At 38.4% G+C, this 25,067-nt stretch overlaps 2 protein-coding genes across 5 annotated transcripts in view; one reads left to right on the forward strand and one right to left on the reverse strand.

The window, feature by feature from the left end:
• FAM185A (family with sequence similarity 185 member A) overlaps positions 1-19,990 on the forward strand; it is a 149,748-nt gene extending 129,758 nt beyond the window's left edge. Inside the window, exon 14 of the transcript XR_008296894.1 lies at positions 8,267-19,990. The gene's annotated coding sequence lies outside the window, so the exon portion shown is untranslated. The remainder of the gene's footprint in view (positions 1-8,266) is intronic.
• The window catches only part of FBXL13 (F-box and leucine rich repeat protein 13), a 208,570-nt gene that overhangs the window by 50,556 nt on the left and 132,947 nt on the right, over positions 1-25,067 (reverse strand). For 3 of the 4 annotated variants that reach the window (XM_053218586.1, XM_053218585.1, XM_015069740.3), the window contains 5 exons: positions 9,587-9,685; positions 8,931-9,048; positions 8,673-8,835; positions 2,852-2,971; positions 1,709-1,835 (listed from right to left, as the gene is read on the reverse strand). In XM_053218586.1, the coding sequence (XP_053074561.1) occupies positions 1,709-1,835; positions 2,852-2,971; positions 8,673-8,835; positions 8,931-9,048; positions 9,587-9,685 (627 nt within the window). The remainder of the gene's footprint in view (positions 1-1,708; positions 1,836-2,851; positions 2,972-8,672; positions 8,836-8,930; positions 9,049-9,586; positions 9,686-25,067) is intronic. The other variant, XM_053218587.1, reaches the window with a different exon arrangement.

The following is a 25,067-nucleotide window of genomic DNA, read 5'->3' on the forward strand; positions in this document are numbered from 1 at the left end:
AGATATGTGGTAAAGAAACTGAGAAGTGAAATGGGATAATGACACAATCTAGAGATGTGAGCAGGAGCAGGAAGCCACTACTCCCCCTGTGCTGGAAGGCCAATGAGAAGAAACGGTGTTATTGGAGGCTGGAGCCAAGGTCACCCAGGGAAGCTGGGACCACAGAAGATCTCACTGGAGGGAGAAGATCATGAAGGAAATGCAGCTGCTGCTGATGATGCAAAGAAAGGTGGAGGAAAACTCTGGTCTTTTCCCTCTTCTTACCCTCCAGTTGCTCACAAATGCCTGACAAGCACCAAACCCAACTAGAAGCTGGTGGACATGAGTCAGCCACTGCAGCAGAGTGAGAGTAGGGTGAGGCATGGGTCTGCGGCAAATACACCCAGATGTGAGAACAGGAAAATGTCTGCAGGGGATGTCTAGGACTATGGACCTAAGACAGCCTCACAGAGTCCCCATGCCCCAGCATGACCCAGAGGGGTCCAGAGGAAGGCACACATGACAAAGGAGCCTGCAGACCTAAAGGGGCTTTGGAGCTGACCAAGGAAGACACATCAGGGATCTAACTAAACAGGAAACCAAAAACCAAATGAGCCTACGGACATCCCAGTGGATTCCAGCTTGGACAGAAAACAACGTTGTAAAAATCAGGCTTGTCACCACCAAAATGAGTTGACTACATGTAACTGCCCCTACCCCACTCTCGTACCACACATAGATGACACTACCAAGGAAGGGGAGAGGAGACCATCTAGCAGGATGGAGGCTGAATCTAAATTCACTCTTAGATAAAGAAAGGAAAGAACATAGACCAATAAACAGAGCCCACTAAATGTTGAGGAAGAATGGACACAACACAGATATCAGTAATGCAGTAAGAAATGGAGAGAAATGGGTCATGTTAAAGGATGTACTGGGGCAAGAGATCCACATAGAGAAGTAGTTCTTGTACTTGCCTGTAAGGTAGGGCTTTTCAGAGAAGGACTCCTAGGTGATTTGATGAGCATGAGGGATGAACAGGGATTTAGCAAGCAGATGGGGTAGAGATCCTCAACTCTGTTGTCTTCCTATATCCCTCCCAATGCACTGATTTTCAAGAGAAGCCAATGCATTTCTTATCTAACTACAGCCCATTGAAGTCTTTCAGAAACATGGCAATCTCTCCAAGTTTATCTTCCTTTTGATTAGTAAGTGGGGCAGTGCCGCAGTGATAGATAAGTGTGAATTGAGTTTCAACTCTGAGGAGTAGCATCAGCCTCTTGCAGGAAATGAGTTCCTTAAAATGTATTCTTTTGTATATTTGATGAGGCCGTTTCTAGATTTCAGTTTTGAACTAAAGAGTGAGGTTTCAAGGCATTCACATAGTTTTACAGAATGTTCAGTCCACCAGAAAAACATATATAAGCCAACTGGAATATATTACATCCACATTGCCACATTTCTATAATGAAACAGATTTCAGATCTGTCGTTTAACATTCCAATCTGTCAGGACTTTGCTCAAAATACTGAATTTTCCATTTTGTAAGCAGAGAAACAAGACCCTTAGTTTATAAATAACTTCATCTATCACTATTACAGAAACAGTATTCCTAAACTGGCCTTTTATAATCTAATAACTTAGGAAATAAAAATAATTGATGTTCTCTCCATTGTTATACTACTGAAAACAATAAAAGCCATTGAACTATTTTGAAAATTTTCTTTACCTCATTAGAGATGTTTGTTCCAGAGAGATCTACTGATACCAAGGAAAAGATGTTTACAACATATTCAATTGCTAGGTCAGTCAAATGTTCACAATTTCTCAAACTCAAGTAGTTTAAATTAGGGCAGCTGGAAGAAAGCAGCATGAAGAATTAATTTTAGCTTTTAATTACAGTATTGGTAGCCATTTCTTTATATCAAAACTGTCTAAGGAAAGCAAATGGTATTGAAACAAAGACTTTCTTTTTCTCAAAATCAAAATAGGCTTAAGAAGCACCTGGGTGGCTCACTCAGTTAAGCGTCCGACTTCGGCTCAGGTCATGATCTCACAGTTTGTGAGTTTGAGCCCCGCATCGGGCTCTGTGCTGACAGCTCAGAACCTGGAGCCTGCTTCAGATTCTGTGTCTCCCTTTCTCTCTGTCCCTTCCCCACTCTCACTCTGTCTCTCTTTCTCAAAAATAAACAAATATTAAAAAATTAAAAAAAAATAGAAGTAGGTTTAAAAGTGGAAAATAATTTGGCATTACAAAATAGGATGAGAGGGAGGGGGGTTATTATATAAGACAGTCTTTCTGTGGTTTCATTTCATACTGTAATTTCTAGTGAGAAAAAAACATATCACTTGCATGCAAAAAATTGTCATGTAAGTATGATGAATGACCCCTAAAAGTGCAAGGTTAAGTTTCTCATTTATCCCTTACAAGTTTGCCACAGGAATTGGGCTCGACCCTTTCAAGTACACAAGGTCTCTGACAAGTAGGGAGAATCAAGAATAAACCCACCATCTAGAACATCTCTTGGGAAATGCTGGAGCATTTCCAAAGCCTGGAGCAAAGGTTTACACAGAGGTAATATCCTTGAAAAGCACAGAGAAATCACTCATGTCTAGATAGTGATAACTTCATTAATGATTCCATCTGAAACTTTCTCTAATATGAAATTAATAAGAAACCACTCATATATTATCAAAAAACTAGTTTAATCTATGACTCCAGTGTCTTTTCTTTTATTTCACTGAGTATTGGACCAGCTTCTTGGCCTCTTGATATTTCCCAAATGGCTCTGAAGGTCTATCTCTAAGCTCTCCTATTAGCAAATATACAATTACTAATGATATGATGTAAAATATTATTGTTTTATCATACCACTCTGATAGTTTCATAATAGAGGCATCACCCAGGTGGATACAGTTACTTAAATTTAGCTCTCTTATCCTTATGCTCACAGGACCATCAAGAAATTGCTTTACTCCCATATCACCAATTCTGTAGGAAAGAGTAAGAAAAGCTTTAAATATGATTTTATATGAAATATATAGAATACTACTTAAGTAATAGTTACTACATTCAATGCATTCTAAAATAACATGGTAATATCCTTATATTGGTATTGATTGTGCCAGTGTTTTAAAACCAAATTTGAGAATACAACTTTTAGTCTAATAGAAAAGGTATAAATGATAGTAATGGGAGAAATATTAATAAAAATGCTCTTCTGTTCATTTTTCATTTAATTAGGTGACATAATTGTAATTATTAATAAGACAGATGGTTCTTGAAATCTTTTTCTTGGTTTAAAATGTGATTGAGTTAAGCGGTCCCAATGCAAACTCCTGCACAAGAAAAACACCAAAACTTAGGAGAGTAGAACCAAGACTAACAGTCAAGCTACTGCCAGAATCTTAGAGGAATTTTCACTAAATACAAGGTCAAGTTAGCTGGACTGGAAAGCCAACAAGTGACCTTTGGATTTTTTCTGAAGTACAGAAAACCTAGAAGAAGATCTTGACCTCAGTCTCCCTACATTGTCTATCCCTAATCAGAGATGCCTTTGTGTCCCTACCATTCCCTGCCCCCTCCCTGAACCATGCTTTATAAATGGCTGGAAGTCTATTTGGCCCATCCATTCCCTGTCTTCCATTGGGAGCTTTATTTATGATTCCATTTGGAGACCACCGGTTTCTTCTAAAAAGCATTCCAGTAAATAAATACAACAGGAAATTGCACATTGCATCCTAAGAGGTAGCTTTCACATACAACAATCCTACAGGTGGGTGTACAGATGGGAAAAGCCTTGGAAACAATATATGTGGACTGCTGACATCTTTCATACCCTCTATTTGATCAGATTTATGAAAAACTGAGCAGTACAGGCAGAAGGTGAATGGGCCTGTTTGAGTTGAATGGGCCACATTAAGTGCCTCCTGTGCCCATAAACTCACCTTCCATCTATAATATGAAAGGGAGACTGTGGCAGCACCTGGGAATGCAGTAAAGGGCCTGGTGAGTGAGTGGGTGGATGGGGGAATGGGAGGGGATGGGATCAGTGCAAACACAACTGATCAACTTATCTGTTGGCAAACACCAGGGCTGGAGTATTCATTGAGAGATATTTTTACTAACAAGAAAACAAATTCATCATGGGATTTGTAAGACTTAAGAAAGCATATCTCTGAAAATGATTTGAAAAAGAAGATACAAAAACATTAGAACAAATTAAGCAGTGTAAAGAAGCAGTAAGAATTAATAAGGGTGACCTGACTGTAGCCAAAATAAAGATATTCTAAAATACAATCTGAGATGAAAAGGTGGCCACCTGAGATAAGAACAGATGGCAAACATAGCAGTGTTTTTCTAGATATCTCTTCTAAGGCAAGTGAAACAAAAGCAAAAATAAACTATTAGGGGACTACATTGAAATGAAAAGGTTTAGCACAGCAAAAGTAGCCAACAAAACAAAAAAGCAAACTTACTGAATGGGAGAAGATATTTGCAAATTATATATCTGATAAGGGGTTAATATCCAAAATATATAAAGAACTTATACAAGTCAACACCAAAAAAAAAAAAAATAGTCTGATTAAAAAATGGGCAGAGGAACCGAATAGACACTTTTCCAAAAAAGACATACTGTTGGCCAACAGATACATGAAAAGATGCTCAAAATCACTAATCATCAGAGAAATGCAAATCAAAACCACAATGAGATATCACCCCCACACTAGTCAGAATGTCTAGTATCAAAAAGACAAGAAATAATGAGTATTGGTGAGGATGTAGAGAAAAGGGAACATTTGTGCACTGTTGGTGGGAATGTAAATTGGTGCAACTACTGTGGAAAACAGTATGGAGGTTCTTCAAAAAATTAAAACTAGAACTACCATAAGATCCATCAATTCCACTACTGGATATTTACCCAAAGAAAATGAAAACACTAATTCAAAAAAATGTATCTACCCCATGTTTATTGCAGCATTATTGACAATAGCCAAGATATGGAAGCAATATAAGGGTCCATCATTAGATGAAAAAAGATGAGATCATGCCATTTGAGACAACATGGATGGACCTAGAGGGTATTATGCTAGGTGAAACAAGTCAGACTGAGAAATTCCAAAACCATAGGATTCAGATCATAGTGAAATCTTTTTAAAAAATGAATAAAAAGCAAAAAGATGAATCAGACCTATAAAAACAGAGAATAAACTCATGGTCTCCAGAGGGTAGAGGGGTAGGAGGATAAGCAGAACAGGTAAAGAGGTGTAGGAGATACAGGCTTCCAGTTATGGAATAAATCAGTCACAGGAATGAAAGGTACAGCATAAGGAATACAGTTAATGATATTGTAATAGTGATATATTGGGACAGATGATAGTTTCATACAGATAGTGAACATAGCATAATGTATAAACGTGTCAAATTATTAAGTTGTATACCTGAAACTAATGTAATATTGTATGTCAACTATATTCAAATTAACAAACAAAAGAAAAACAGCTGGTAAAAACTAAAAATTCAGTAACCTAATTTAAGTCATCAAAACCAAAATTGACCCTTTTAGAAAATGAAATTAATAAGTAGAAGGCATATTTGAAAAGTTCCTTTGAAATGCAGAAGGATAAAGGATTAGAAATAAATGAGATTGAAAACAGAGAACTAGGATTCAATCTTTAAATAAAGAGGATTCTTGAGAAAGAGAGAAAAATAAATTAGAACAGCAATAACCACAGATATATAAAAGCTTTTAAAATAGGAACACAATCCATATGTTAAATCAAATTAACTTAATAAGGAAAGTCTAATTCCCTTAGACATTAAAACATATTATAAAGCAATAATAACAGATAACATTTATTGAATGCATATTATACACCAGACACTATTCTAAACATATTACGTGAGTTAACATATTTGATCCTTACAACAATCTTGAGTATATACTATTATTTACCCCATTTTATAGATAAAATACTGTGCAAGATTAGATAGAGGATGGATAAATGAATGGAACAGAAAAGGTAGTCTGAAAACATATACATATACACACCTTTTTTTTTTTCAGTTTTAAAAACACCATTTTATTTTTTTCTTAAATTTGTGAGGTACATCTTTGTGAGAAGGATTTTTTTTAATCTGTGCACACCTATCTACATCAACTCATATATGTGTGTATGTACGTATATATGTGTAAGTATGTGTATATGTATGTATATATGTATATATAATTTTCTATTATAATCCAGGAGGCATCAAAAATCAACAGAAAAGGATTATACAGGTAATGGTACAAGTTAATTGGTTAATGTATTTAGTCCCAAACCTGGCTGTGCATCAAAAGCAGCACAAGCTGGGTTCCATTCCTAAATATTCAGGTTTAGTAGCTCTGTGGTAGGGCTTAGGTATGTGTAGTTTTATTCAGCTCCTCAGATGATTCTGATACCCTGGAATTTTTATTTTTAAATCCTATATATGTTTTTATGTATTTATCTTTCCATTAGTGATTTCTAATTTAATAGCATTGTAGTGAGAAAATGTAATTTGTTGATACCAATAATTTGAAAATCGTCGAAATTTGTCTTAAAACTTCATGCACAGTCCATTTTAAAAAGGAGGGTTGTGTGGTTGAGGAAAATGTATATTCTCTGACTCTCAAATTGACTGTTTTTAGGCTTATCTCTTATAGATGAAGTTTTAAAAATCTGCTCTGAAACTCTGATATCTTCACCCCATGATACACTCTTTCATATTTTTCGTCTTTTTTTTTTTTCACTCTGCTGTCATGGAAGAGATTATCTTCTGTCTCTGTACTTCTCTCCTCAGTGAGATCTAACCTGCTGATTGGCAATCCATTTAGTTTCTTTATTTCAATAACTGCACTGTACTTTTTATTCCTAAAAGTTTTATTTTCTTAAATAAATCTAGTTATTATTATATATTTTCCCTGATCATATTTCTGATTTCATTAATTTCCTCAAACATTTTATACATATTTCTTATATCCTATGTCTGATAACCCCAATAATCTGAATTATTTGAAGGTCAAATTTATTTTGCTGTTTCTGGTGACTCATATCTTCGTACATCTAACAATCTTTAATCGTGAGCACCTATATTTTATTCTTAATCTATAGGAGTCCTGGAGGCCTAAATGGAAAATACTTTCCTCCAGAGAAGCTTCGAGATAACTTCTTTGCAGGACCCTGGGTGCTACCTACCTAAGACCATTTTGTCCGCCTTAAAGAGGTCCAGGTCTAGCCCCTGTGGAAGTCTCAGGTTCTGCTTCCCTACCTTGAGTCTTGGTCAGAGCTGATTCTCTCAGTGGCGGCATTGACATAAACATTTATGCTCAGAGCAGCAACGAATCCCAAGAGAGCATTCGTTGAGAGGATGGTACAGAATCAGGATATTGGATATTGGATCTTTCTCTTACTCTCAGCAGTGTAAAGGATGTCTCATCAAGGATCTAAATTGTGGCAAAGAGTCCTTTGAAATGTTTTGTTAACTATACTGCTAGAAGTAGAAAACCTCCATTTATTTTAAAAGTAGTTAACCTGCAGAAGCCTGAGTGAAGTATGAGGATGAAACTCAATTTTATTTCACATATTAATACAGATAGGATACTCTGTGTGTGTGTGTGTGTGTGTGTGTGTGTGTGTGTGTGTGTTCTGTATCACTATGTACCTAATAAACCCAAACTTTGTGCCTTAAACATTTATTCTCTCCCAGTTTCTGGGTCTTGGGAATTTGGGAGTAGACTAGCTGTATGGTTCTATCCTAGGGTCTTTCATGAGCTTGCAATAAAGATTCCACTGGGAATTCAGTCATTTGAAGGCTTGACTAAGGCTGGAAGGTCTATCCAAGCTAACTCACGTGGCTGTTGGCAGGAGGCCTCAGTTCCTTGCTGGGCTATTCACTAGACACCTGGATTTCCTAATCCACATTTTTCCCCATTTCAAATCCAGTTCCTTCCCTCACCCGTGGTGACTTCCCATTTTAATAATAGGGATCATGGGTCAAGATTTTTGTAGTTTAACTTATTACTCTGAGTAGTCCTATGTTCTCCCAAATATTAACCGACTTCCTAGTCAACTACTGTTTTGCCAGCCTGTGGCCCTATAAGATCATAAAAAATGTACACAGACAAAAGCTTGAGATCCACTAGGGAAGAGGTTCCAACAAGAATTGGACCCTTGCCCACCTGAGAATACCAAGGGAGAAGCCCAATGCCCAACTGAAGAAAGGGTTTCGTTAAGAACTTGTCTTCTTCTGTCCATGTGTTAGCGGATCCACACAGAGGAGAAATCTCATCAGTACTCAAGAAGAAACCCTTCAGTAAGGTTGGTTCCTCCTAAGCAACTAACGAACTCCATTTGGGAAAAGACCTGTTAAATGAACTAGCCATGAGAACCCTCACTAGGAAAAATAGCCCTTAAGTGTTCCCGTGAATTCATTTAATCTTATAAGGGACCATGATTCCAATTATCCTGACAGTCTCCTTGCCTTTCCGTATAACCAGCCTGGGGTCAGTGCCCCTTAATTGTGTTACCACAGAACTCTGTACTTCCCTGCACTTGGGCTCCTGCCTTTCATGTTTATTCTACTAACCAATGAGCACCTTGAGGAGAGAGTCTCGCACATTCTAATAATCAGTATTTCTTAAACAACATTTAACTGAATGACTCATTACCTTATACAATTTGCCAAATTCAACACAGTTAGTTGCTTCAAAGGTGAAAGTGACTTAAGGCTACTATCTGTTAATCTCTTGCAGTCTGCCATGTAAATGTGACTGATATTTGGATAATTCTTATCTATAAATTTGAAGCACACATCAGTAATCCTTTTATTTCCTGTTTAAAAAAACCAGAAAACAAGTATTGTATTTGTAATGCCACAAGAGTAAAAGTAAACATTAATGCTGAACCCCATTTTTAATATCACAGACCTTCAAATCGGATCTTTCTGAGGTTACACGTAGAAAGAGCTTTAAAAGCACAATCAGAGATATGTGGAGCGCCGATGAAAACTATTGATGTAATACGAGGGCACCTTTCAACTAAAGCCTTTAGAAGAAGAAAAGATGATAAAATTTACCACAGTGTATAGAACAAGCTTAGCAAAGTAATGAGGTTATTTGTTTTTCTCCATACTTTCAGAAGCAGACATATTAACCATTACATTTTCCTAATTTCAAAGACAATGGGATTTTTATTCAATATATTTTAGTACATTCACATTTGAGTACTGCAGAGAAATCAGAATTAAATCATGTTACAAAGGTATGGGAAAACATGAGAAAATGAAATGCTGACAAAAAAATCACTACATTTAGAAGTCTGACATGTAGCACTAAAGTCAACATTTATGCTTAGGCTATAGTATCTTTGAGACAAAAATATTCCAATTGTGAAACAAAGTGTATTAGGGCATGTATGGATTCAAATGTTCAACTGTATGTGCGTGTATAAGTTTTAAGATGATTTTCTTACTCTAAAAACAGCTAACTTGAAAATCCCATTCATATTTCTCAACAATTCAGGCCACTAGAAAATGTGTGCATTAATTGGGACTGAGAAGAAAATGTACTTTGCAACTACCTACTTTTATACAGTTGTCCGTCAGAGTTGGCATGTCGTTGATGGTCAGATGCATAATTCCAGTGCAGCTGTTTGCAATGTTCCTGAAGCCTTGGACTGAAATCTGAATCGTACAAAGTAGGTGAAAATGATGGTAGAACTCATTAGCATGACAGCTAATAAAACCCGAATGAAGTCGTAAGCAAAGGTATGTCATGATGTTGCTACTATATTTTAAAATTGGAACCATAAAATATGACAGACATAAGAGGTAAAGAATCTAGTCTTGATTTCCTTACTATTTAATTTCTTATATGTATATTATGCAATGATCATCACAATTGGTCTAGTTAACTTATTGTTTAATTGTTTTATTGAGGCAAAATTCACATAACGTAAAATTAATCACTTAAATGGGCCCTTAACCATTCATGATCTTATGCAACCACAACCTCTATATGGTTCCAAAATATTTTTATCACCCTAAAAGGAAACTGAATCTATTAAGCAGTTGCTCCTTATACTCCCCTTCTCCTAGCCCCCAGCAATCATTATTCTGGGTTCTGTCTCTGTGGATTTACCTATTCTAAATATTTCACAGAAGTAGAATCATATAGTATATGGCCTTTTGTGTCTTCTCTCTTTCACTTAGCGTAATGTTTTTGAGGTTCATCCATGGTGTAGCATGTATCAGTACCTTATTCATTTTTATGGCTGAATAATATTCTATTGAATGAATATACGGCATTTTGTTCATCCATCCATCTATTGATGGATATTTGAGCTGTTTCCATCTTTTGGATATTTTGAACAGTGCTGCTATGAACATATATGTGCATCTATTTGTTTGAGTACCAGTTTTCAATTCTTTTGGGTATATATGTAGGAGTGGAATTGCTGGACCCTATGGTAATTCTGTTTAACTGTTTTAAGGAACCACCAAAATGTTTTTTACAGTGATTGCACCATTTTACGTTCCAACCAGCAATCTAATAGTGTTCCCACTTCTCCACATCTTTGCCAACATTATTTTTCATTTTCCCATGTTTTTATTTTTTTTAAGTTTTTATTTATTTATTTTGAGAGAGAGAGTGCACAAGTTAGGGAGGGGCAGAGAGAGAGAATCCCAAGCAGACTCTGGGCTGTCAGTGCAGAGCCGACATGGGGCTTGAACTCACAAACCGTGAGATCATGACCTGAGCCAAAATCAAGAGTCAGATGCTCAACCAACTGAGCCACGCAGGCACAATGCATGGCCACATTTTTATCCATATCAGCATCTTTGAGATTATCCACCCTATCTGGCACCACTAAGTGCCTGAACGAGGCATAACGAAAAAGAAAGCTTTAAGATTTTATTGTTGCTTCACATTGCTAAGTTAAAACAGAAACCCTCAAGCCCTTAAAGTTCTGATCCAAAATACTTAATAAAGGAATTTCAGTTTCTTAAAGTTAAATAACTAAATTAGGAGGGGAAACATTCCATTTTTAAATGCATGTGAATGAGTATTATTTAACTTGTGTAGCTGTGTGAGAAAGTGTTTTCAGCCCTGTTAGAGTTCTCATAGAGTGAATGTGATTGTACCATGTTATGGAAGTCACAGCTCATAAGTGACTCCTCACATGTGATGACATATTACAAAATGCCTGGAGGTGGGAATAGCAGAAGAGACAGGCTATCTCATAAGGATCTTGGACTTCTCTTATAGACTGAGGTAGCCTCCAGGAGATAAGGAAACAAAGTATCAGGTTCCTTGATCAGTTTTCTCCAGATTATAAATTGACAGAACAAGAACACAGATGTTCAAACTCTTAATCCAATGTTCCTTCTGATGAACATTCTTCAACAATAACATCCATTTCAACTGTCCCACCCCACATGCCATAGTTCTTTAGACCTAGCTGCTCCAGCCAGAAAGACATCTTACTTCTCCAGTACTCAGTGGACCTCTCTGTTCTTTGTCTGACCTTGTACCTCCCTTTGCCTCTTTCTCTTTTCATCTATTCAAGCCTTAACTATGTCTCAAGTTCCAATGACTCCAGCTACTTTCCTTCTCTTTCCCTTATAAGCCTAAAACTCTTTATTTTAGCCATAACTCTTTCCTATAACCTGCGTGTCTTAATTCCCCCAAGGGGATGATCTTACACTCTTTTTTAACTTCTTACTGTGTTGGACAACTATCTGTGGCTAAATGAATTAAATTTAGGAGTAAGACAAATAACGTCTAGGAAAGAGTACAGAATTTGGCTACAGACAAAACCAAAAACAATTCCAAGTCGAAGGTAAAGCACAAAAGTGAAAGGAAAGCAGGGGGAGCACTGGACTTGGATGAAGTGGCAAGGTCACCCCTGGGATGAATAGGAAAAGGTAAGGAGGGAGGGAAAGCTAATGGAAGACCCATAAGGCAAGAGTGAGATATTTTGTATTGTACTGTCATGGATTCTTGAATAAGTTTCCATAAGTATTCCCACAGAAAGGTCCAGGGGAGATGAATGAACATTAAAAATCTGGAGATCAGAGGAGGGAAGAATGTTGGGCTTAGAATCAGCAGAGCTGGGTTGGAATCCGGCTCTGTTTCTTTGTCACTTGTAACACAAGGCAACTCAACCTCTCTGACACCTAGTCTTCCCATCTGTAAAGTGGGCATTATCATATGGGTATATTATTAATAATTCTAATTAATATTGATATAATAATGGTAATTGATAATGTAATGGTTCATTAATTATAATTACTAATAACATCTGTTTTAGGAGATACTTGGGAAAACAAAATGGGGTAGTGTGTATGTAAAAGTGGTCAGTTAGCACAATGTCCGGCATGAAATACTAGATACCAGTTTTCTTATTAGTGTTCTTCTGGGTGCATTGTGTTCCCACAGAGAAGTACAGATTCGTGACCTAGAGATAGAGGAGCTTGAGAGATCATTCTAGTGCATCCCTCACATTGCAAACATAAAGAAATAGTATTCAGAGAAGTAGTGTGATTTGAGAACAGGTTCTTTATCTGTTCTTCATGTCCCCAATGTCCCCAGTGCTGGACAGTGTCAGACAGAGTGAGTGCTCCATAAGTGCTGAATGAATGAATGAATGAATGGTCTTGAGTCACATCATCTATGGCAGAGTGAAGGCTAGAGGCCACCTCTCCCCATCTGACCCACAATTCCGGGGATGGGAATAGTTGGGTTTTTTTAATATGAAATTTATTGTCAAATTGGTTTCCATACAACACCCAGTGCTCATCCCAACAGGTGCCCTCCTCAGTGCCCATCACCCACCCTCCCCTCCCTCCCACCCCCATCAGCTCTCAGTTTGTTCTCAGTTTTTAAGAGTCTCTTATGGGAATAGTTGTTTTTTACAACACTTCTAAATTTCTCCCCTTTCTCTCAGCCCTGGTCTATTACCCTAGCACTATTATTTCCAATAATGGCTTCCCCTAAAACACAAGATAAAAAAAATAAAAAAATAAAAAAAACCTTTTCTCTCTTGCTGTCTTGGAAACATATTTATGACAAGATTTTCTGAACAAGGGAAAAAATTATAGCAGTAATCAGCCACAGCTGAGTGATTCCTTGCAGCACAGCCAAACGCTTGGTGCTATCAACCAATAAGACTGTGTCCAGAAAAGGGGTGGGGGAAACCTCTAAGAAGAGCTTTTTAGTTTTGTCCTGGCATGAAATGCTTAGTTCTCTACACAGTTTATTTTAGAATGTCCAAAAAGATGCTTGGCTAATACTTTATGACTCAAATATTCTCGCCACAGTCTTTTAGGCCAACCAACTATTAACTTGTCCTTTCTCTTCACTGAAATAATGGGAATATAAGCCTGAAAGTAACAATCCCCCTCGAAGGGGAAAAAAATATTTTACCATGTTAAAACACCAGGCTTTGCCACAGCTGATACATGTGTATCGTGTGTTTAATATTCTTACAAAACTTGGGATCTAATCTCACTGTGTTTCCTTGCGAGGTGATTTGGACTTCAGTTTTGATACCAACTGGAGCCCTGCTACCCTGCTCTTTGCTGTCAAACCCCCGTTGGTTAGGAAATTGGGGGAGCTGGCCACACCGATGCCATCATAATCGCAAGTCCCAGCAGACAGCTACTGCTGCTAATGGGGGCAGAGAAGCTTTGGTGATCATAGGAAATCCTCTCCAGCTGCCTCTGGGTGGGTCTGAACCCATGAGCAGGACAGGACAGAGCTGTCTGAGGAGGAAATGAGTTGTCAGTGAGCCACACGAAATGAAGACCAAAGCGTTGAGCACCAAGGACTAGCTCACATCCCGCTTTGCTGCTGCAAGGTGGTAAAAAGAAGGAAGGAACTTATCTCAGGGAGAATAACATATTACTAAGCTTCCACTTTCCACTTCTTTAAAACACTGAACCAGTTAGCTCAGCAACACAGAAAGGAGATGTATATAGGGCCAGAGCCTCTACGACAGCTAGAAATATCCATCTTAGGTAGACATTGCCCAAGTTGTGTTCCTGTACCATTTCCAGCTGTTTCTCTCATTTGAACAACACTGTAACCCATGACTAATGGGTAATGTAATGACTTTAGTCATATCCATATATCCTTCATGACCTCCTGGTGACCTCAGAGAAGCCTGGCTTAGCAAGTAGAATGAATTTTTGGAGAGAAAGACAAAGATTTTTCCCCAAAACATGGAACACTTTGTTTTATTCCATTCAAATGTGCCACAAACTTCTAAAATAGCAACAGTTCCCAGGGTCTGTGCTAAAAGGGCCTGACAGGCTTTTATATATTGTGTCCTCTGTGATGACAAGAAGAGAGGCCTCGTTATAACTGCTTAGATGATGCTTTACTTTCCAGTCTATATATTCTTCATGGCTATCCCCTCCTCTATGTTTGCTAATGTGCTTCTCCTAGGTAGCCCTCCCTGACCACTTCAGGTAGAACTGTTTCTTCCTCTTGGATCTCAGAGCACCGAACAGTATAGCCTTAAATTTGAATTTCGTATCCTCTCCCTTGTATAATAATTATGTGTACACATGTTTACCATTCCTGCCCAGGAACACAGACAGAATTTTCTCCACCATGCCCTTCACAGTACCACACAAGTGCTTGGCACTGAGTATGATACTACAACTGTTAGTAGACCAAGTCGTTGTTGAATAAACTGTTGTAGAATGTAAATGAGAATTAATAGTTCTAAGGCGGGGGAAGGGTAATAATCAATATGGTCATTTGTTAAAGATTGCTGTATTTATCTAAAAACATTGAAATGCCAAACATAAAAAAGAAAGTTTCATTTTCCGACGTGAGTGGGGAATTAGAATACAAGATTAGTGAAGCCTCCAGATGCCAGGAAGGCATGCATGCCAACTCCGTGCACTCACTGCACAATGACTGTGAGCTGTGACCTGCCGAAGTAGGCTTGACCCTTCTTACACTTCATCATTCTTGTTTAGCGTACACCATCTTCTTCTTTTCCTCACCCAATGGCCAAATTGCTCACAGCAACTCCTGTACGATAAATGGAGCTTCATCTCCCTTTTAACCAAGAGAATCACAACCATAATACTTTTTATTACAACACAATGATCCACAGAGCTACTTGATTTGTCTAGACTTATTGAGCTAGATGGTGGTTTTATAGCTACCATTGTAACCATAGGCTTCACTGGGGGCCCAAGACCCAAGTAGAGTTTTGTGAAGAGTTGATGAAATTCTGTATGTAAGTCACATCCTAAGAGAGGGAGCAGAGAAGAAACTGAAAGAAGGATGGTTTTTCAGAAAGCCCTAAAGTTTTTTCCAAACCTTTTTTTAGGAGTGCGAAACATGATCTTAGTCCCCTAAGGCTCATCATTTTGTCATCTGATTCTTCAAGATCTAAAAATTGTTGCCAGATGTTTCATTTGTTACTGCTTAATGTAATAAACATCCTTATACATTTTGCCTACAAAGAGATTGCATTAAGCTATGGACGTTAACAGTAGATGTTTGTTATATTTCTTTATTTTTTATTTTCAATATGGCTAACATAAAGTTATATTCAAACTCGTAACAACCATTTAAATTTAGATGAGCCCTGTCTACAAGATATGTAAAATGATTTTCCTGTTCAACACAGTTCAAAGTATAATTCAGAAAGGTCATAAAGCATTCCTTTAACAGGGAAACTGAGGCACAAGACCTGACTGAGAAAAGCAGAAATTGCACTGTGGTTTTTCTGATTCATGACTGATTTTCCACTAGAACCCCTTCATATTAATGACATTTAAGACCACAAAATATTTTTTTCAAATAGAAAAAAAGTGCAACTTTTTTTTTCTTTTTTACTGTATGCAGTATATAGCACTTCACAGTTTTACAAATGATAGTCTAGTTGTATAGAGCCTGGTATTCAGGATTAGTCAGATCAAGGTTATCATTTTGGCCCGGACACTTTTTGTGTGACCTTAGGCAAGTTACTTTATCTTAGCACCATTTTCAATAGTGTGTGGGGCCAGTTTATACTAGTTTGCAAGTGCAAGTTGTTAAATTTGTAGGAACTCTGCAAGCCTATTGTTAAAGACAGTCATATTAAAAATTAAGTCATATAAACTTAAAATTAAAATTAAATAAGTTCTATTAACAAAGGTAGTGAATATTCCAATTCATCAATTCCTAATTATGTTATTACATGTTACCATTTCGTATGCTCTTGAGGATATTTGTGTGTGTTGGATGTATACAGCGAAAGCATTACATAACAGTTACATAACATTACATAACTCTTTCTTCAGTGACTTCTCATTGGCAAGTTGAAATAGGTCATGGTGAGAGTATTTACACCATGGAAATCAGCAACCATTGCAAATCAGGGCTTTCTCTGCTTCCTGCCAGTTGTTAAATGTTTACCAGCACATGATTTTTCAGTTTTCACATCTCTAAAATGGGAATAATGATACCTACCTCATACAGTTATGTATAAAGATTAAATCAGATAATAAATGTAAAACACTTACCTCAACACCTAGCACCAAGTCGGTACCCAAACAAATGATAGCAATTATTATCACCATCCATTAAAATACAGAATAAGGGAAAATGGAATCAAACAAATGTAAATGAATCATAATTTTGAATTAACTGTTGACAATTCATTTTGGTACATAGTCTGCTTATTCATTACTGGTTTAGCTGGTCACACAACTCTTATTGTTCCAATTGCCCCTTATTGGTAACCTAGCAAATCTGTACCTCCACTCTCAGCTCTGTGCCAAGGACCAGACTTCTATACAGAAACACAAAATTCTCAAGCTGAAAAGGATCTCAGAGATCATCCAGCCCAAACTAGCCATTCTACAGATAAAGGAACTGAGGCAGAAAAGCTAAGTAACCTATCAGAGTTGCACAAGAGGGTAGTGGCACAGCAAGGACTAGATCCCAGGTGTCCCAAGTCCAGCTTGGGGCTCCTTTCACCATCCCACTGCCTTCTGCTGCAGGAGAGAGAGAAAGAAAGAGAAATCCCTTTCCACTCTTACTTTGCTTATGCAATCTCCTTTCCATTTGGCCAGTACATTCATTCCTGGACATGCCTCTGTGTCTTTCTCCCACCTCCACCACAATCCCCAGAGGTGAACAAGTAAAACCTTCCATGATCTTTGCCTTTCTAGAAGGGGAGTCTGTAATTTATGTAGCCTAGAGAGAACTGAAATGACCTTGGAATCTTCCTGTTTGCAGTTTGCACAGCCTACCTTTAAGATCCATGGGTCCCAGAGAGACTTAACAGTACAAGAACTACTGATAAACCATTATTATTGTGTTGAGTCATTTGAACATTTCTGGGATGCTGTCCCTTTTCATTTTTGTTGACTTGGGTGTAGTGACTAAAAAATAATTGATGAAAAAATACTTTCACTGTAGTATTTCATATTTTCCTAAGCTCTTTTCTTCCCCTAAATCTAAAGCAATGTGAAATTCCCCCCTTACCAAGAAAAGACTATCAGACTTTGCTCTGGCAAGTTGCTAACTTCTCAGCTTCCTAACAGACTTCTTGAGCTTCCACCTGAAGCATCTGGCTGGCCACACCCTGAAATTGGCTGCCATTTATTTCGTTCATTCATTCACTTGTTCATTAAACGTTGATCAAAGTCCTACTCCTACTACATGCAAGGTACTTACTGTATTATGTGCTGAGGATAACAAATACACAGATAAATAAGGCACCATCCTGGCCATCAAGGAGGCCATGATGGGGAGGACAGCAGACAAATAAGCAAACCACTGAATATGTAGAGAATGCTTAGTGAAAGTACAATAATAAAAGAACAAACAGGAAGGATCATAACCTAGCTTGAGTTGGGGGAAAAGGAGGGGGTCAGTGAGAGCTTCCTAGAGAAAGAAGGTTGTGATTGAACAAAGCCTCAAAGGATGCATAAAAGCTAATCTGGTGAATGGGAGAAAGGGACAATATGAGGATCACTCTAGATGCTGGGTTGAGAGTAGACTTGTAGGAGGCAGAAGTGAAAGCAGAGAGACCAATTAGGAAGTCGTCATAATCAGTGCCAAAATGGCCAGTGCCAGACACCCCAAGGCAAGAGCTCATGTGTTGAAAGAACAGAAAGGAAACCAGTGTGCCCGGAACAGACTTGGTAAGTGGCAGACCAGTAGGAATTAATGCCAGAAGGGCAGTTGGGGGAGAAGACAGATTACATAGGGTCTTGAAGTTCCTTCCAAGGTTTTTCTTTTAATGAGTGGGTAGGATGCCTCACCAGGTGTTTGAGAAGAGGAAGGACATTGACTTGGGCAGAGGGTACAAGGTGAGCCTAATAAAACAACTGAGGCTGGAAGTGAAGAACAGGGGAGGCACAGAGGCAAAAGCTTCTATTGCAAGCTCTCTTATTCTTTTGTTTAACTCTCATATCTGAAAATATAAATCTGAATCTTGGCCTTCACCTGGCTCTGTCTCTCACTCTATGTTCAGGGTTGTTGGTTTCTGGGCATTTGGGTTTCAGGCTGAGATTGGCTACAACCCTAGCCTTCCTTCCCAGCATAGCTGTCGTTGTTCTGTGCTTGGCTTCCTACACAGTGTCATAACCCATGGCTACATGCATTTGGGGATACATAAATCAGTAGGAGAAGTGGCCACCCAAAGATAATACCAACAGGAGAATCCTTGGATTTACAAACAGACAAAGGATAAAGGGAAAGCATAACCAGCAATCACTGCCCTTCTCATAGGGACTTTCTCATGTAAAACTAGGAAAGCTTTGTCTTCTCCATTAAAATTTTTCATCCTACCCATATTTTCTATTTTGAGATTTTCAAAGAAACAAGAACTTTTGGAGAGTACTGAAATTAACAGGGAGTGATGTAGATATCTTAAGAGCATTTTAGCTGATACCTTTTTATCTACTCATTCATCATGGGGGCATGTGAGGAAACTCTCAAAGGAGGGGAGGAAGTTAGCCATACAGATAGCTGCAGAAGGACTATTCCAGGCAAGGAAAATGGCCAGTGTCCAGTAGCAAATACCCTGACGCAAGAGCTCATGTGTTGAAAGAACAGCAAGGAAACCAGTGTGACTAGAATAGACTTGGTAAGTGGGAGAGCAGTAGGAATTAATGCCTGAAGGGCAGTTGGGGGAGAAGACAGATTACATAGGGTCTTAAAAGTCCTTCCAAGATGTTTCTTTTATTGAATGAATAGGATGCCTCGCCAGGTATTTGAGAAGAGGAAGGACATTGACTTGGGTTTGAAAAGCCACACTCTAGATACTGGGTGAGGGGCGCCTGAGTTGCTCAGTCGGTTGGGTGTCTGACTTCAGCTTAGGTCACGATCTCGCAGTCCGTGAGTTCGAGCCCCGTGTTGGGCTCTGGGCTGATAGCTCAGAGCCTGGAGCCTGCTTCCGATTCTGTGTCTCCCTCTCTCTCTGCCCCTCCCCCGTTCATGCTCTGTCTCTCTCTGTCTCAAAAATAAATAAACGTTAAAAAAATTTTAAATAGATACTGGGTGAAAGAAGACTTGCAGGGGGGCAGGAGTGAAAGCAGAGACACCAATTAGGAGGTCGTCACAATAATGCAAGCAAGAGAGGATGGTGACCTGGGCTGGGGTGGCAGCTGTGGAGGGAGCAAGGAGTGGTCAGATCCTAGGTGGTTCTGAAGTAACAGTCACTGGACTTCCTGACAGAATGCATGTGGGGGTGAGAGAGAAGAGTCCAAGATAACACACTAGTTTGCTGGGTCTGCTTTAACAGAGCACCACAAACGCAGGGGCTTAAACAACAGAAATGTGTTGTCCTACAGTTCTGGAGACTAAAATCTCAAGATCAAGGTGTCCACAGGGTTGGTTCTTTCTGAGGTTGCTGCCTTTAATATGAGGGAAGGATATGGTCCAGGTCTCTCCTCATGGCTTGCAGATGGCTATCTTCATGTTAACATGGCACTCTCTTGTATGCAGGTGTCTGTGTCTAAATGTCCCCTTTTTATCAAGGACATCATTCATATTGGATTAGGGCCAATCTTCATGATTTCATCTTAGCTAATTACATTTGGAACAACCCTATTTCCAAATAAGGAGGTTCTAGGGATTGGGACTTCAATATGTGAATTTGGGGGTGGGAGGAGAATACAATTAAATATGTAACAGATGACTCCAAGCCTTCTGGACTAAGCAACTGTAAACATGAAATTGTTGTTAAGTGACATGGGGAAGGTTTAAGGTGGAGCAAGGAGTTATTTTTTAGAGCAAGAATTTTTAATGATATGAGTCTAGGGGCACCTGTGTGACTTAGTCGGTTAAGCTTCCCACTCTTGGTTTCAGTTCATGTCATGATCTTGTGGTTCATGAGTTTGAGCTCCCCATCAGGCTCTGAGCTGATGGCTCAGAGCCTGGAGCCTGCTTCGGATTCTATGTCTCTCCTTCTCTCTCTGCTCCTACTCCACTCGCTCTCTCTCAAATTAAATAAACTTAAAAAATTTAAAAACATATATGAGTCTAAAATTTGAAAGGGAAGTCTGTGCTGGAGGTATATATCATATATATGTGTCTATATATATCATATATATACATATATTAATTCTGTGTACATATATTACTTATATTACATATAATGTATATTATATACATATGTACACTCCTATAAACATATATACATGTATAAGTTTGTATACATGTATAAACAAGCTCTTATATACATATATTACATATATGTATGTATATGTGCTTGTGAGCATTTATATATGTATATGTACATACACACATATACATATAACAAACTATATATATATATATATATATATATATAATGAGCATATATATATATAATGAGCATATATGTGTGTGTGTGTGTGTGTGTGTGTATATGCTCATTATTTTAGGTGATATATACAGCCATGATCTATGTGAGATCACCAAGGGAGTAGCTGTAGGCTGAGAAGAAAAATGGGCCAAGAACTGAACCCTAGGGCCCTCTGTGATTAAGGGTTTGGAAATAAGAAGAGGTGACTTAGAGAGTCAACTTCAGAAATATTGTCAGAAGAAAAAAAGCAAGATGCATAGCACAATATCACTTAGGGGAATTCAAATACACGCAAAACCACAAAATTCTTACATTCTTATGTAGGTATCCCCTGCTTTTCGTAAGTCCACATCAGGCCGCTTTACTTTTACAAGAGACCTACATTAGTACCTGTTTTCATTAACCAAAATAAATCTAAAGAAGATTTTGCATCAAGCTCCTACAGAGATAGGGGGTGCCCTAAACAGTAGGAATGACGCCTTCCCTGTGAACTAAGGTCAGCATCTCCGTGTCAAGCTGCCATAGGTTTCAATTGTGTCTAAGAGTGTCTGTGTTTTACCTCTATTAAATTTGTGCATCCATTAGCAAGATGTGCCCTAAGTTATCAGAAAGCCTAAGAGATTATTTTGGGGGTCTGAAAACACTCAAAAATTTTTTCATATAAATTAATGGTAACTGTTTCCTTGCTTTATGCCATTTCTTTCTTTCTTTTTTTTTTTTATGAAATTTATTGTCAAATTGGTTTCCATACAACACCCAGTGCTCATCCCAACAGGTGCCCTTCTCAATGGCTTTATCCCATTTCTGCTTAAGAAAGGTTTTATAGTGAGGCACCTGGGTGGCTCAGTTGGTTAAGCATCTGACTCTTGGTTTTGGCTCAGGCATGATCTCACGGTTCATGAGTTCAAACCCCACATCAAGCTCTTTGCTGATAGCACAGAGCCAGCTTGGGATTCTCTCTCTTTCTCTCTCTCTGCCCCTCCCACACACACACACTCTCTCTCTTAAAATAAATAAATAAGCTTAAAAAAAAAAGAAAAGAAAGGTTTCAGAAGAACGCCCTACTTTCAGATAATGCATATAATGGAGGAAACCTGTATATTTTATAAGAATATATTCTTACATGAAACCACATAAAACAAGTTAGAGGGTTTTTTTGTGTGTGGGGGGAGAACAGGAGTGGGAAATATGGATAAAAGGGAATAAAGAAAATGAGAGAGTGGCCTTTTATGGACTTACAATGAAAGTGTGCCATGAACTGAGGAGTCTGATTAAATCTGTTCCTGGTGCCTGAGTTCCAAAATAGGTAAAATAAAACAAAGTAAATCTAATATGAAATAAAATCAAAACCTCTGGGTATATTTCTTCCTGACCACTTTTTCTCCCCTGCACAGTACTGCAGAGAAAACAGTATTTTTAAACCCCTCTTCTTCATTTCTCTTAGTGAAAGTGGTCACCAAGGTTCTAAATGCTTGCTAAATATATTTGAAAAGAGGGAAGTTTAATGACATCTACTTGATTTGGAAGTGAACGTAAGATGATTTAAACAGTTATTGCTAATTTCTGAGAGGGGAAGAATACTTATCAGCATAGAAATCCATTCCTGGTTTGAATGTTGCTCTCCTACATCTCTTGTAGTGCACTTTACTAACAGTGCTGCTGTGAAAATAAATTATGTGGCTAAATACAGGGAGTGAGTATGGAGAGCCACGGCATCAGCTTTCTCAGAGAAATCGTATCTATGTGAGGTTTCTAAATCATGAAACTGTCGTTAGGATTGACACGTCCGATTAAGGAAACTAACAGTATTAACAACAACCAAACATACATATACTTCATAACCCAGACATTCAACTTCCGTGTGTATAGAGCAGAAATATCTGCCTGGGTGGCTCAGTCGGTTGAGTGTCCGACTTCGGCTCAGGTCATGATCTCGCGGTTTGTGTGTTTGAGCCCTGCGTCGGGCTCTGTGCTGACAGCTCGGAGCCTGGAGCCTGCTTAAGATTCTGTGTCTCTCCATCTCTTGGACCCTCCCCTGCTCATGCTCTGTGTCTCTCTGTCTCTCAGTAATAAATAAACGTTAAAAAAATTATAAAGAAAAAATATCTGCTGTCTTCATCAAAGGATAAGTACATGAACGTTAAGAGAATCACAAATCAGCCTAGACTTACACTCTCCAGGCCCTGCAACCTCAGGAAAAACAGAATTTATTTTTCCCAGTGTTGAATACTTAGAAGGATTCTGAATGGTTCTGGTAGGGTCATGCCTCTCTCCTGGAAAAATCACAGCCACTGCAGATGGAACTTAGGATTGTCCAGGCCAGGGTCAAATGACCCAGTGTCCATAGGAAAACCCTAATGATTACTAAGCATTTACTCTATGATGCCACTGTTCTAAGCATGTTATATGTATCAGATCATTTCACTTACACAACACACTTATGAGGTAGATCCTAGTACTTTCCCCATTTCATAGATATTGAACCTGAGAACCCTCAGGTAACCTGCCACAGTCCCATAACTAGTAAATGATAAATTCAGGATTAAAAAGCAAGTGCTCCGGAACCCATGCTCCCAATGACTACCATGTATTGCTCTCAAGGTGTCAAGGGTGACACAGCTCTGCAAAGTCACAAGGAAACAAGAGGAGTGGTTCCTGAAGCAAAGTACCAGGTGCAGAGGAAAACTACCAATGTTTCATGCAATAGCTCATCAGTTTCACTTATCTAACTAAACATCAATCCAAATATTCAATAAACATCTGATAAATGTCTGCTGTGAGTTAGGTCACACACCATTCTTTAGAGCAGAGCACAAGATGGACCCATTCGTTGCCACCAGTTGTCTCCCTGACCATAGATAATAAAGGAGCATAGAAAAGGGTACTTTTCTTTACACAATAAAACTATTTTGTCTCTAAAAAGTCTCCCCAAATTGTGTTTAAGCATAGTTTTAAAAATATTGTGGTACTTGGGGGGGTTTTGTTTTTGTTTTTTAAAGTTTATTTTATTAAAAAAAATTTTTTTTAATGTTTATTTTTGAGAGACAGCATGAGTGGGAGAGGGCAGAGAGAGAGAGAGAGGGAGGCTCAGAATTGGAAGCAGGCTCCAGGCTCTAAGCTGTCAGCACAGAGCCCGACGCGGGGCTTGAACCCACACGCCGTGAGATCATGACCTGAGCCAAAATCAGACGCTCAGCTTACTGAGCCACCTAGGCGCCCCTATGTTTATTTTATTTTTGAGATAGAGAGAGAGACAGACACAGAGACAGAGTGTGAGACGGGGAGGGGCAGAGAGAGAGTGAGACACAGAAGCTGGAGCAGGCTCTGTGCTGACAGGAGAGAGCCCGGCGTGGGGCTTGAACTCACAAACCGTGAGATCATGACCTGAGCCAAGGTCAGACGCCTAACTGACTGAGCCACCACCCAGGTACCCCTAAAAAATTGTTTTACGGCATAAACTTAAACTTTATATTATAACTGAGTAAATAGTAAATATAGAAGCAGACGTATTAAATTTGTTCAACTGATTCGACCAGAATTTTTTGTTAAATGAATGTAGATTGGTTTTCTTGTTCTTCTTCTTCTGAAAATAGTATAAAGAATATGTTGCACTCAGGCTCTGAAAGAAAACTTTTAATTAATTTGAAAAATATTTTAACAATGGCAGCTGGTTGGAATAAGAATCCTTGTTACTAGGAGCGCCTGGGTGGCTCAGTCGGTTGAGCGACCGACTTCAGCTCAGATCATGATCTCACAGCTCATGAGTTTAAGCCCCGCGTTGGGCTATGTGCTGACAGCACAGAGCCTGGAGCCTGCCTCAGATTCTGTATCTCCCTCTCTCTCTGCCCCTAACCCACATGCATTGTTTCTCTGTCTCTCTCAAAAGTAAACACTTAAAAAAAAAAAAAAAAGAATCCTTGTTATTCAACAAATATTTATTAAGTGCCTGGGTATGATTTAACCTTACAAGTGATCAGAGAAATACAAATTAAAAATATAAAATATCATATTTGATGTCAAATTGGCTAAAGTTTTTTTTAGATAATATTCTTATGAAGATATCAAACATTATTTTACATTTGGCAATTCATACATTGGCAACCTTTGTAGAGCATAGATGGCCTTAAAAATAACTATATGCTCTGACCATTTCACTTCTAAAAATTCATACCAAAACGTTGCATAGACTTATGGAAATATATGGCTATGAGAATTTTCCTCACAGGTTACTGATGATAGCAAAAAATGGTAGGTTA

The sequence above is a fragment of the Acinonyx jubatus genome, chromosome A2 (genome assembly GCF_027475565.1).
Source record: "Acinonyx jubatus isolate Ajub_Pintada_27869175 chromosome A2, VMU_Ajub_asm_v1.0, whole genome shotgun sequence".
NCBI classification, from domain to species: domain Eukaryota; kingdom Metazoa; phylum Chordata; class Mammalia; order Carnivora; family Felidae; genus Acinonyx; species Acinonyx jubatus.